General features: G+C 36.8%; 1 protein-coding gene and 1 long non-coding RNA gene across 3 annotated transcripts; one reads left to right on the plus strand and one right to left on the minus strand.

Annotated features, from left to right (window-relative positions):
• The first annotated feature begins 311 nt into the window (after window positions 1-311).
• Window positions 312-6,963, plus strand: LOC118277418 (uncharacterized). 2 transcript variants are annotated; one of them, XM_050696315.1, is made up of 3 exons: window positions 312-2,341; window positions 3,096-3,796; window positions 5,091-6,963. In XM_050696315.1, the coding sequence occupies exons 2-3, from the start codon at window positions 3,435-3,437 to the stop codon at window positions 5,983-5,985; spliced, it is 1,257 nt and encodes a 418-aa protein (XP_050552272.1). In that variant the 5' UTR covers window positions 312-2,341; window positions 3,096-3,434; the 3' UTR covers window positions 5,986-6,963. The 2 variants fall into 2 exon arrangements, with proteins under 2 accessions (XP_050552272.1, XP_050552271.1); XM_050696314.1 differs by having other exon boundaries at window positions 312-3,796.
• A 1,484-nt stretch (window positions 6,964-8,447) lies between these two features.
• On the minus strand, window positions 8,448-8,979 carry LOC118266898 (uncharacterized). The gene is made up of 2 exons (XR_007705687.1): window positions 8,795-8,979; window positions 8,448-8,685 (listed from the first exon to the last, which is right to left on the minus strand). It is a non-coding gene; the product is annotated as an uncharacterized LOC118266898 (long non-coding RNA).
• Between the last annotated feature and the right edge of the window lie 5,575 nt (window positions 8,980-14,554).

The raw sequence follows: 14,554 nt of genomic DNA on the forward strand, positions 1-14,554 counted from the left end.
AAGCGGGAAAGCGTATTATGCGGGATATAGGGAAATAAAAAACGGACCTACTACATACGTATGTATTAATATTAGGTATTGAATTATACATTTAAAAATTATGTACGTTATATAAAGTGCCGTGTATCTATCACGTTATTTAAAATAATTATAGTTCACTTTATTCAAATCTTCACACTTGTTGCTAGCTCTGCTCCTACATAACTTGACAACATAGTAACTATTTTATGATCTTTCTAAGCTATAGTTGACAAATCAACTTCCTCATAATGGCACCTATAAGTCATTGGATGATTTTCCCCCAGCCCCCATCTTTTTTTGAAGTCGGTTAAAAAAGAAAGGTCCTGTGCATAAGAACCTTAACAATTGTTCATAACGTCGCGTCGTCCTGACATCGTTGAGACAAACACAGGGTGGTAATATAAACTGTTGACAAAGTAAAAAGTTTTCGCTTTTGGGATATATGTATTGACTTGGCCACCATGCAAGCATAGTTCTTTTTCATGTATTAAGTTATTTTCTTGAAACATTTTAATTTAGACAATCAACATTTACATAATACTTTGTAGAGCTTGTGAGAGTATGTTGCCTTGCTCTTGGGTGGATGTTTGGACAATTGTGACGTGATTGGTCTCTTGTGGTGAACTCATGGGTACAGGCACTGGTTGTGGTTGCGTATAAACTTGTTTGGTGACAAGGTAGTTACTATAACTATACTCCGGTATTGTATTTTGGTATAGAGGCGACTGGTTGATAGTAAATGGGGATGAAGTGCTGGAGTCCGAGTAAATTACTTCAGGAAATGATTGTGACATCTGTGTTAACCGTTCCTGAGTCATCACAGATTGAAGTTTTTCCTGACATATCCAAACTTTTGCAAAACAAATCAAACTCATCTTCAGTTTGGACTTTGGCTTGCTCGCTTATAGTTTTTAAATTCTTTAATTGCTCTATCAATCGACTAAGTTTAAATTGAGAAAAATCACTTTCGAACCATTGTAAAAAAAAGAAAATACTTTTTTGTACTTAACGGGGACAATAAAATTGTAAAACAAAACAATTCTAACTATAAATGGCACAATCAGTCTTAAACATTCTCTTTCATTACCAATATCTATCATAATTAAAAATTTGAGGGGAGAGGGAGGCCAAAGAAAAGATGGATGGATTGTGTGAGGAGTGATATTAAGGAAAAGGAAGTTAGTGATAGCATGACGGGTGACAGAGTGGAATGGAAGAAAAAAACATATTGCGCCGACCCCAAATAACATGGGAAAAGGACAGGAAGACGATGATTATCTATCATAATTAAAAAATGCCTAATATTTAAAAAAATGTTAACGGATGTTTATGTAACTTAAATCTACAGGAAATGTATAATAGGACTGTTGTCTAGCAGTACTTCCAGTAACGGGTGTAGGCAAAATAAACTTCATTTCGTCGTCTTTCACATAAGATAAATCCGGGACATTGGGCATGACAAACTTACCCTTTTTGTACCTGAAAAATGATACGTATAATTCCAAGGAACTGTGATTTCGTTCCTCAAAAACTTTTCCAACAAAAAATATCTTCTGGTTTTTAGAACAAAATTGTACTAATACGTATTCACCTTCATTTGGTAAGCGTTCAAGTGGTCTTGTCAGTAAATCCTCTGTTAGAATGGTTTCCTCGATTTCTACCCAGTCTCCTCCATCGTCTGTTTCGTCATTCAAAATCATATCATCTTCATCTGAAGATGACGAGAGGGACGAAGAAGAGACGAGAAAGTGACTCAGAAGATTCTGAGTCACTTTGTAGCACCTGACGGATTGCTTTTTTTCCTTTTGGTTTCTTTCTTTCGTTTGGCTGATTTCAGTTCTGCAATAGCATTTTTTTCAGGTGTGTCTGTGGCTATAAGAGCGTTTACACATTACGCCGCAGCGGCAGCATTTTTCGCCGCCGCGGTATCGCAGGAGCTGCGGTGTTTCACCGCAAAACCCGCGACACAAACGCGGTCTATGCGGCGCGATCATAAACCAGTCTTCCTCGATCATTCAAACAGAATGGACAATACCGTGGTTATTGCGACGCTTCTTTGTGCTCTGCGTCGTCAACGTAAAAAGAGAAAAACAAGAACAGTTTGGATCGATCCATTTCTATCTTCAAGGAAAAGTAACGGAAAGTTTTATTGTGATTATGAGAGCTTGAGAAGAAATCCTAAGAAATTCCGTAATTGTTTCCGAATGAGTATTGATACATTCGACCAAATATTAGAACGTGTGCACAACGGTTTGCAGCGCAAGGATACGAACATGAGGGAATGTATTTCTCCTCCTGAAATGTTAATGGTGACATTGACGTAAGTAAAAAAAACTGTATTATAAATCAAAATCAAGTTTAATATAAATCACAGTAAGGCACAAATTTTCACAGTAAGGCACAAAGTTTAGGTAGTACTAAGGCTAACATTAATTAAAATCGGGTAATGACTCGTCGGACATTGGTGATGCTATGATCTGTGTATAAGAACTCAGAGAACTTGTAGATGGCGTGCTCTGATAATGATGATTGTATGCCTGTGTATTGTATCCAGTCTGATAGCCATAATTAGATGAGTTTTGCCATACACTATTAGGGTACTGAATTTCTGTTACAATTTGTAGTACTCTACTCTGAAACTGCAATACTTGTTGATCATTAAAGTTTTCGAGACTTGGCAAAAGACTATTAAAAAAAGACAAATGTCTATTATCCTTTTGTCTTTTTAAAATGTTCAAAACTTATCTGGTTTGCGTTTGCGACGCGATGTATTTGAAGTACTCATTGAATTAATTTGTACTGAAGTTTGCTGTTCATTAGGAGTTTCTTCGCATGGTAGTTCAGATGGTTCCTCTAGATTCTGAGTTACGAGCGACGGAGCTATTTTTTTCAAAAAAGATAATTGTTCAAAGAAATGGTATTTTTTCATAGCACTTGCAGCTGATCCGGATCTCTTTGTTTTGATTTTTGTTAGGTATTTAAAAAAATTGTCCTTCACATTCTTCCATTTTTTAAAGACAGATTTACCTGAAAAAAAAAATGTTAACCCTAGATTATACTTTTTTGTTTTTCAGATATTTGGCCAAGGGACATACATTCACTGACCTGCACGAAAATTTTAAGCTTGGAATATCTACTATAGCTGAAATAATAAGATGTACATGTAAAGTGATTTGGAATGAACTATCACAAGAATGTTTGCCAGAATTAACAGAACAGCGATTAAAAGAAATTGCAAGAGAGTATGGGCCAACTCACACCGAAAGAGCGGCGAAGGGCAGCGGAGCGCAGCGACCCGCTCGGTAGAGAAGGCGCGAGGATTCCCGTGACTGCTCGAGAAGTCGCTGGAATGCGCGAGAAGTCGCGGGACACCGCGCGCCATCTCGAGCCGCGATGAATTTACGGGTCGTTCTATGCGCAGTTCACTTTCAATAAAACTCGAGGAAACTTGTGTTTATGCAGTGAAAATGAGTATTTTGGATTTAATTATTATTGCACATATAAAAGAAGAGGAAGAGGCCGAAGACATAAGGAGGGAAAGATTTAAAAGAAACTTTTGGGTACACGACGTGTGGAAGAAAAGACATTTGTTTGGCCAATTTCGTACATTTTGCACAAATTTACATCTGTATCCTAGCATTTATTATGACTATTATAAAATGAACTATTACAAATTTGAAAGTTTGTTGGAAATTCTCAGGCCACATATTCAAAAACAAAATACCAATTATAGATTGGCTATTCCCGCTGAAGAAAGACTATCGGTCTGCCTCAGGTGAGTAAATAAGTAAAAAGTATATTTATATTCAATTGTATTGTTATATATTGTTCAACATTAACTCCAATCAACAACACTCCAAAAAAAACATTGTTTGAAAGAAAATTTAGGCAACAGTTCTTTATTAGTCAAATGTCGTATTGATAAAATTGGTTTCATAATCCTCTTCAGAGGATCTTTGTTGTGATTTCGACACAGCGTGTGGTATATAAGGCGACGGAGGTGGGTCGAATGAGCTTAGTGAGGAGTTTGTCTCGTAGATATTTTCTGTGTTCGTTTCTTGATAACTTGCTGAAGTCGACGGTATTTTGGATGGTTTGTATGAAAAAGATGTAATAGTTTTGTTTTCTGCAGCCGGTATTATTGATGGTGTGTATGAAAAGGATGTGGTTGGAATGTTTGTTTCATTGTAATTTTCTGCCACTAGATCTAGGACTGATACTGATTGTTTCCAGTGGATACTCTGAAGAAGGTGATATGGTTGTATTATTTCCTGTGGCAGATAAGTCGAATTCAGCTGTATCTCGTGTCATGTTACCACCGGTGTCATCGGCAAGTCTTATTTCCGTTTCATTTATGAGGCGAAAAATTTCTCCTTTTAATTTGGCTTGAATATTTTTAGGCATTGTTTTCACAGTTCGGCCCATGGTTAAGAAAAAGCTAATAGTTGGGTCATCTTCCATTTTCTTTTCTTCAATATATTGTTTGAACAATAAATTTGACATTTTGAGAGGCTGTTCGTTGGATAAAGAGGTCCGGTTTGATAGCTGCGACTGTGGCCGTGGTGACGATGATAACTGCGAATGTGGCCGTGGTGACGATGATAACTGCGAATGTGGCCGTGGTGAGGGTAGAAGCTGCGACTGCGGTCTTGGGGACATAGACTGATATTCGCCATCTGTGGTAATATCTGTATCTTCTGGCGAACTCGTTAAATTTGAAATTTGTTTCCTGCTTTTCATGAAGGGTTTTATGAATTCTAATTCTTTTTCAAATTTTAATGGGCGTTCTACTTTTCTAGCTGACCCACTTCTACTCTCTCTTAATGAAATGCCCTTTCTATAACTATCTCGTAATTTCTTCCAAGACTTTTGGCAATCATCCACTGAAAATAGTAGTAATATACTTATGAATATAACAATCTTGTTATGTTTTATGGTTTTTAATTTTTATGATGGTAACATAATAATATACACACACGGACAAAAGTAGACAAACTACCGGGGCTGTTACTCTTGATTTGTCGATATGTGTAACTTATACTGGTGATAATAATTAAATTTTGTTTCAGATTTCTAACTACTGCTATCAGTTTCAAAGCGCTAGCTCACGAGTATCATATGGGATATAGTACTGTACTTCAAATTGTTCACGAAACTTGCTCCGCGATATGGAAGTATTTACGGCCGCGTGTTATGCCCAAACCAACAGCTGAGTTATGGACCAAACTAGCAAAAGAATTTGAAACTCAATGGAATTTTCCTAACTGTATAGGAGCCATAGATGGAAAACATGTTAATATAAGAGCACCTTGGAACAGCGGCAGTCAATTTTATAACTATAAAAATTTTTTCAGTGTAGTTTTGCTAGCCATTGCCGATGCAAATTATCGATTCGTTGTAGTCGACATTGGAGCATATGGTCGCAATAGTGATAGTGGCATTTTAAGCAGCTCCAGATTAGGACAATCATTGAATAATAATACAGTGGATATACCACCTAATAAATGTTTGCCAGGTACGACAGAAGCATTGCCACATGTTTTTGTTGGAGATGAGGCTTTTCCGTTACACAAACACATAATGAGACCTTTTCCTGGAAACCAAGTGTCGACAGACGTCGAGAAGAAAATATTTAATTATCGCCTGAGCCGTGCAAGACTTATTGTAGAGAGCAGTTTCGGAATACTAACACAAAAGTTTGAGGTTTTTCAAAAGAGAATTAAAATGCAACCCAAATACCTAGACATTTTGATATTAGCGTGCACTTGTTTACATAATTACCTAAGAAATGATGAAATATTTGAAAACATAAATGAAACAGTGCCAATAAATAGTATATTACAAAATATTCAAGAGGGTTCAGTTTCCCAAGAAAATGCTATGTGTATAAGAGATAAATTTAAGACTTATTTTAATTCTTGTGGTGCAGTTTCTTGGCAAAACGAAATGATTTCCCGTAGTTAAATAGATTTAACATCAAAATGGTGTCAAGTTTTACAAAAGACTGTGCCGTATGTAGGTAAACTAACGAGTTCTACAATTTGCTGACGACATCGCAACAATTTAAAGTTATTTTTAATTTTAATTAAAATATAAAAAAATGATTTATTTTAATTTTCAAATAAAAATACATACCTATTTATATACGTTTTTCTTTTGCTCCCAGCTCAGCAGTGAATCAAATAAATGGGATATTATTAATTGCACATCAAATGAAAATAATCTCACATCAATTTATTCTCAAATATGTATATATAAATATATATCAAATAAATTACTTCACAACAAATAAACTAAATGTTTAGCAAAACTAGTATTGCAGATAATTCGAAAATGTACATCAATACTACATTACTTTTTTTTCCTCTATTGCGAGACAAATAATATATGACTTTTGCATACAAAAATTACTTTTTTTGATGTACGTTTAAATACCTACCACCCAAATAAAAATAATTAAACTAATACATACCAGACATATTCATTTCAGCGCCCACTTTTTGCCAAGCGTTATTTTTCATATGTTTATCGCTGTAATGCCTTGATTTTATATTGTACAGGCAGTCGTACATTTGCACCAAATAAATAAGCTTTTCTTCATCCATTTCCATTACTTCTGTATTCGTTGCACTGCAAGGAATGAATGCGAAATAGCGAATGCCCGCGCACAACAGACGCACGCGGCGGGCGTCGGGGCGAGGGGCGGGATATTGCCAGCGGCCGCTCGTGACTGCTCGAGCATTCTCGGGAATTCCCGAGAATGCTCGCGCAGGCGCACGGCTCCGTTTATGGAATTCGCCGGAATTCCTGCGGCTCCGCGGGCATCCGCGCGCCTCGTTCGAGTTTCTCATGCGATAATAGTATTTATAATAATAAAAATTAAGTTAAAATTCTCATGACACTGAAACTGCGCTCCACTTCGTTGCCCTTCGCCGCTCTTTCGGTGTGAGTTGGCCCTATGAGTCTAAAGCTAACTTCCCTCACTGCATTGGCGCCATGGATGGTAAACATATCAGAATGATTAAACCTAACAATAGTGGATCGCTTTTTTTCAACTACAAAGAGTTTTTCTCTATAGTATTGTTTGCTGTAGTTGATGCAGACTACAGGTTTATTTATATAGACGTGGGCGCATATGGAAAAGAATGTGACTCAACTATTTTTCAAAATTCTACATTATATGAGCATATACAACGGAACCAGATAATACTACCGCACCCAGAACCACTATCAAGCACTCGAAGTGAAGATATGCCTTTTGTTTTCGTTGCTGACGAGGCTTTTGGTTTGAGTCCATATATCATGCGTATAGTGGAAGGAACTTGGCCAAAACGTGTGTTTAATAATTTTAATAATCAAGAAACAAAGCCTCATTAATCCAACCGTTGTCTGAGCATCTGAGAAAGCTTTACAAATGCTCAGACAACGGTGCTGGACCATCCTTCTCGAGCAGAGGAGTCATCCTTTTTCGAGGAAAAATAAACATTGGCGGGATGTATCCGCCTGCAGCACTCATAGCACACAACAAAGTTATATTTTTCCCCCTCTCCCAGCTGGTTATGGATCCCACTCTCTTCTGTCCTTTTGTAACCAGAATTGTCCCGGGAGTCTGTACGGTTGAAATGCCTGTTTCGTCGCAATTATAAATGTTTTTTTGAAGAAATCTATGCTTTTCCATCAGCTGACCGAGTAGATCATAGAACAGACGTACCTCTGATTTGTAATACAATTGCACTTATCAAGGTCATCTTTTAATTCTTTCATTGCTGTAGGCGTCAAAACATTCACTACAATAGCTTCTGATTTCGTACGCACGCATATAAATTTGGGATCAAAACATGATTGCATCAATTTCGACGCACAATCATTAGAACGAAAACTGTGGTTTTCTTGTATCGTGTGATAAGCCCAGACGCCTTCTGCCGCGGCAATATCCAAGTCTTTCAAAGTTGGCGTGTCCGATTTCTTGAAAAAGTTTAACATCGAAGAACTCGAAGCGGCGGCACGATCGGCATTTTTATGTTTCTCGGACTTTATATGCTGTTCAATATCACCACCACCACTGTGGGAAATACTAAATTCTGTACGACACTTTTCACATCTGACATTTGATGGAGTATTTATTTGTTTGATAAACGGATATTTTTCTTGTAAGCTAACATTGAACTAACACTTGTATTTCTTGTTTTGATAAAGTTCATAAAGGGTACTTTAGTACAGCTTTTACTTCCTTTCCAGGTTAACTGGTAAACAAGTTCGTCCGTGAATAAACATGTCGTTAACTGTAATCCAATCTTTGATATTTTTAACATTCCACTCGTATTGCATATTCTAGAAAAATATTTGACCTGATATATTTATAAAAACAAATATTATATACCTAATATGTGATAAATATTTTATAGTATTAAAATAATAGTATCCATACCAAAACTTTTTCGAAATCCGTGTCAATGAGTTGATCTTCTAGTAATTCTAAGTTTTTTATAGAATTAATGGGAAATTCAATATTCCTCTGAGCTATTTCCTCATCAAACTTTGTTGATAAGGAAGTACCAGCAGTACTAACAGTCTCAATATAAGATTGTTTATGTTTCAAAATATCGTATAATTTGTCCAGTTGTACTTGTATTGCTTTAAAGCCTCTGTAAGTTTCTTCTTTAACTAGAAAATATAATATATTAATATTAATATTTATTACTTATGTTTTTTTTTTTCAAAACGCACCCCCAAAAAATAAACCGGAGAACGTACGTCGAATGGAATCACTTACGATTTTGGAACTTTAGATTCGATTCTTTGAGAATTTTGTTTTCTGCTTGTAATCCACTGTTCTCTGTTATGATTTGATTGAATTCAATCAACCTCAAACTTATTTAAGTTTCACCAGTATGACTCTCAGTTTCAGGTATTGTTGTTAAATTCTCATTCGTTGCTATTATTTTTGACGCATCAGTTTCAATCGCTATTAAGATTATTTTGTCTTATTGAAGCACTTCGCTTTCTTGCGGACTTCTTTAAGTTCTCCCACTTAAGTCGTAGCTGTTCAGGAGTCCGCATATCACCCGTAACAGCACTGAACTCCTCCGCTATCGATTTCCAAGCCAGTTCTTTAAGCTTATTGTTTGTGGCATTAGTCGCTCTAGTAGTTATGAGCTGATGCTTGGAAATCAGATCAAGCAGGAGAACAATGCTGTCCTTAACAAGCGGCTTAGCCTTCATCTAAAAATAAATTACGATTTAGGAATACGATACGATCACTAGTGACACGTTAACTTAAAGTATTAATTTATTCCAATATAGTCTAGGGATTGTGTGGCATCAAGCAGTTATTTTTTGATTTGAAAAATTAAATTAAAGATTATTTTTATTTGCATAGAAGCATTATTTCAAAATTGTAAGTGTACATATGTGGGCACTATGTTTGAAACAACCCGCTATTTTATTTTATATTCTTTACAAATTCGTTTTATTGTCCCATTAGTTTTGACGCCGTATTGTCGTTACATTGTTTCTACATATATAATCAATAGGTAATTGATCAAATAATGTACCAGAGATATTGCAAGAAGCCATTCGAAGCTACACTTTGGAACGTGCGCCTAGCTTCACTGATAGACAGACTGATGGACAATTCAATTTGACGTTTCAAAAGTGTCTTATTTAGATATAATTCTATTTTTGCTTTTACTGCCTCATACCGACATTTTTCTAAAATTAAGTCGTACATTTTATTTTTAAATTTCATTTCTAGTTCATGTAGTTCACTTTTATGCTTCATGTTTAGCTCGTGCTCTTCTTTGGCATATTGGGCCAAATCTATTTCTCTACCTTGCTTTTTATTAAGCAAGTCGATTTTTTTCTCAGCATGCATTACAATTTTTTTCCTTGTCTCCAAAGGAGTAAATACCGATTTCCTCTTCTTCAGGTTAAATGCTGAAACATAAATTTGAAGTTAGTAAATTACTGAAATTTAGACTATAACCCTTAACTGCATGAATTTTTATTTTGGGCCTTGAAAAATCCTAGGGGTCCGAAATAAAGTGTACATTACGGCAAAAATAATGAAAAAAATCAAACTACAGTTTTGTGTAAAAAAAATAGTTTTATTTATTGATGTAATATTACATCATCATGCAAAATCGTCTTAAATTATCTTACTAAGGAGCAGTATGAAAATCTGTAAAGCAGTTATTAGTGCAAAGTTCAAGCAAAGAGGTATGTTGCATTTAGAGCATGCCCATTGGGTTGTTCCTTTACATTTCGGAAGTTTACAGCGTAAACGCTTTGAAAATATGGGCCAGTGCGCAATACCGTCAGAACGCACGTCCTTACAAGGAAGCGGATGAGCTGGTCCTCTTCGTTTCTTAGCTAGTTCTTCTAAGAAGTTGTTGCTTGGCCGACCTCTTTTGTTCCCACATTGCACAGGGTATCTGCCAATTCATTTCGAAACTCTCCTAGATTTGGCAGTTGCTTTTTAGGGATACCTTTTGCACTTATGTTTTTCTTGAAGAGAACCCACGAGTTGATGACGGCGAGGTCTAGCAAATGGTAAAATAGTCTCATATACCATTTTTTACTTTTAACCTTTAAGGCGCGGGCCCACCGCGGCGCACGGAGAGGCTACGCACGTGTATTAAGCTTCGCTTTGTAAGAAAATGTATGTGGTTGTGTCCACTGCAACCCACGGAGAGGCTACGCATGAATTGACGTCATTGATACATGCGTGGCTTGCTCGAATAGGCGGTTACATAGCTCAACGCTGTCAACGTGGGTCTACGTTTCCACTGGAGTACACGAATATGACCCACGACTATGTACAGCTTGCTTATCGCAGCGCAGTTTTCAGTCATACACCTTGTGGAACGGACGCATTTCATGTTTCTCGTATAAATCGTATCGAGGTACTGATAGAATGGCATTGACACTGACTTTGCTAGACAGTTCTTCTGACGATGAATCCGAAAGTGAGATTGATGATCTAGTCTTGGGTGAATTGCAAAAGAAAAGAAAACACCGGTTCTGGATTGAAAATCATATTAAATTCAGAAATAAACATGGAGAAACAAAACATTATTTATGACATTAAGTGATGAAAAGTTTGAAAATTACTATCGACTATCACGAAAAGACTTCCAGATTATTCATGAAATGATTAAAAGTAAAATAGAAAAAAGGAATACTAATTATCGGGTATCTATAAGTTCTGCTGAAAGACTCGCCATCGCCATTAGGTATGTTTTTTTTATTAATTATTTTTGAATGGTTCGAGATTCAAACAGCTGGAAATGTATCTTGAGGTTGAGGCAAGGGGTTGGCGTCAGACACGGGTCTCACATCAGGCAGGGGGCTACAACCAGGCAAGGGGCTGGCGTCAAGCACGGGTCTCACATCAGGCAGGGGGTTGCAATCAGGGGGTTGCAATCAGGCAAGGGGCTGGCGTCAAGCAAAGGGCTGGTTTGATAATTTGTGGCGCTTCTATAGCCATAAGAAGACGAATTGGAAGGTGTGGAGGAGTAGTAAGTATTCATTGAGTCATAGGACAATGCTTCTTCTTCAGCACGAGTAATTGTTTCAAAAATTTCTCTTTGGACTCGTAGTTGTAAGTACTTTGGTAGATCACGTGTCTTTTGACAGAAACTTTCAAATAAATGAGATAATGCATCTTGTGGTCGATTAGCATCAGTAATATGCTTTCTTATTTCATCTCTTTCAGCTCGTCTTTGCTCTCGATTTTTCTCTCGGCGCTGAAAATCTCAGTAATTTCCAGTTGCTTGCTGTTCTTCTTCCCAGATTGAATTGTAGATGTTGTTGAGAGTGAATATTCAGCCGGTGGGGGAGGTGATCCAACAATATCAATATCCGTAATTATTGTATCAGATGTGTTTTCAGTGTCGTGTCCTTGTGTAGGATTCGAAAAATTTGAAAAAGTTTCGTTATTTTCTCTGTGTGGCAGTAAAAATTCCATTAAATTCTCATATTTCCACGGTTTCATATTTTGTGCTGCCTGTCCTGTAGTAGTCTTACGTCTTCGAAGAGCTTCTCTATGACTATCTCTTAATTTTTTCCAATGAGATTTAGCTTCCTTACCTAGAACAAAAAAAAACATAATAATTGTACCTATGTTACAGATATATGGCAACAGGAGATTCATACCACACCATAGCTTACAGTTATAGAGTAGGAAAAACCTCTGTAGCAAGGATAATCGAGGAAGTTGCCGATGCTATACGGGATTGCTTAGCGCCTCTATATTTAGAAGAAATTAAAGATGAACATAAGTGGAGAAATATTGCTGAAAATTTTAAAACTTCATGTGACTTCCCTCATTGCGTTGGAGCTATTGACGGCAAGCATGTCACAATAAAAGCACCTCCAAACTGTGGATCAGATTATTTCAACTATCTTAAAGATCACTCAATAGTGCTTTTAGCGGTTACTGATAGTAAAAAAAAAATTATAATGATAGATATTGGATCAAAAGGCAAATTTAGTGATGGGGGAATATTACGAGAAAGCAACTTTGGTCAGAAGTTATTTGCTGGTAATCTAAATCTTCCGCCTGATGAAGCACTTGTAGAAGGTGGCATCGAGGTTCCATATGTCTTTATCGGGGATGAAGCATTCCCTTTATTATGTAATTTGATGAGACCATTTCCCAGAGAAAACAACATTACACAAAATAAAAGAATTTATAATTATCGTCTTTGTCGAGCAAGACGAGTGGTCGAAAATGCGTTTGGAATTCTGAGTGTCCGTTGGAGAGTTTACAAACGACCTTTTGAGTGCAAAGTAGATACAGCCATAAAAATAGTGAAGGCAACTTGTGTGTTACATAATTATTTAATGGAACATAGTCTCAACTACAATTCTGTGACAAATGAAGATATAGCAGCAACTCCAGTTGAGAACCAACTTTTTGACTTAACACATTCGGGATTTAGAAGTTCTAATGACAGTTTCTTTATCAGGGAAGAATTTTGCAATTATTTTAATCATACGCATGTTTTGAGCTGGCAAAATGCCCGTGTCACAATTTAAACAGTACACACGGCTACACATCAAGCTATACAAAACCAGTATAAACTGACCGTTGAATGTGCGTTAAGATCATACAAAAAAAATAACAAGTATTTACTCACCGTTCGCCATTTCGCATTCCCTCGCAATCTTGTCCCAAGCCAAATCCTTTTTACCGATGTCTCTGTACGATATATCGCTCATTTTCCATAAACTGGGTGTAGCTTTACTTTTTCAATAAACAACTCCATAATTAAACCAAATATTATTGACTAAATAAAAATAAAGCCGCCTGTCGTAGTCATCAAATGCACGCACGCGCCACGAAACCTAGCAATTGACAAAATGGCGCAGGCGTCGCTCGCTTTCCCGCCCGTCTCACCTCCCCACACCTCCCGCGGTGAAGCCCGTGTCCGTGGATTGCAGTGGCACGTGCGTAGCCTCTCCGTGCGCCGTGCCACGCTATACATAATCGTGGGTCATAAGTGGAAACGTAGACCCACGTTGTCAAACAAATTAATACACGCAGCTAAAATGCGCCGCGTGCCCGTGCACAGCATGCGCCACGGTGGGCCCGCGCCTTAATCGCTCGGGATCTAGACGACTCCTTTCGTCACTAGCAATATTTCTTGCAACCAGTGGTCTCGAACGTCATAGAGCGAGATCGGTAGAATTGCCAGATAAAATCGGTATATTTCTACCCAAAATCGGTATTAGAAAAAAAAAACACAATATTCTATCTAATTCGTTTATTTATTAAAAAACTTACAGACTAATTTATAACAATGACGCTTAAGTATAATTATTTATTATGGTACCAATATTCTTTGGCCATAGCCGAGGTCATCTTGGAATTAATTTCAAAATCATAACAATTAGCTGTATTAAAGAGTCGTTTTGAATGTAATAGGCTAGTGATTGATTCAGTAGACAGCCTATTTCGCTGTTTTGTTTTCAAAAGATTAATATGTGAAAATATGCGTTCAACGTTAGCGGATGAATGGGGAAGTGATAAAATATAAAAGATGAAATTAGATAACAATGGAAACATTTGAGTTTCATCGCCACGCTTTAATAAACTTACTTCATTCCAAAATAGTTCTACATCATCAGGAAATGTTTTGATTTGTTCACAATTTCTTAAAATGCGCCACTCTGTATCAATTTCCTGGAAATCATTGCTGTGAACAATATTGGGAAAGAGCCTACTCACAGGAACTATCGAAGCAGTTTTGCCAATTTTAACATTTTTTGGATCAATTAGGTCTAAACCTTTTATTGGGTCATTTTTTAATGGAAAACGCGTGGTTATTTGCTTACAAGCTTCGATATAAAAATCTACGCATCTGCATTTAAACAAACTTACTTGATCTGAGTTTAGATTTTCTGAACTACTTAGTAGTGTATTAGATGCAGCAGCACCACAGTATACGGCGTCAATATCCATAAAATTTCTGGGATTCTTAAAATCAACATTTTCGATTGGAGTGCTAGTTAAATATTCTCTTTTTAA

The sequence above is a fragment of the Spodoptera frugiperda genome, chromosome 10 (assembly GCF_023101765.2).
Source record: "Spodoptera frugiperda isolate SF20-4 chromosome 10, AGI-APGP_CSIRO_Sfru_2.0, whole genome shotgun sequence".
Classification (NCBI taxonomy): Eukaryota; Metazoa; Arthropoda; class Insecta; order Lepidoptera; family Noctuidae; genus Spodoptera; species Spodoptera frugiperda.

Bases quoted from the DNA above. Each gene is read 5' to 3' on its own strand.
- LOC118277418 (XM_050696314.1), top strand. From the start codon at position 3,435: ATGCGCAGTTCACTTTCAATAAAACTCGAGGAAACTTGTGTTTATGCA. The intron at 3,797-5,090 runs GTGAGTAAATAA...ATTTTGTTTCAG, and splicing joins AGACTATCGGTCTGCCTCAG to ATTTCTAACTACTGCTATCA.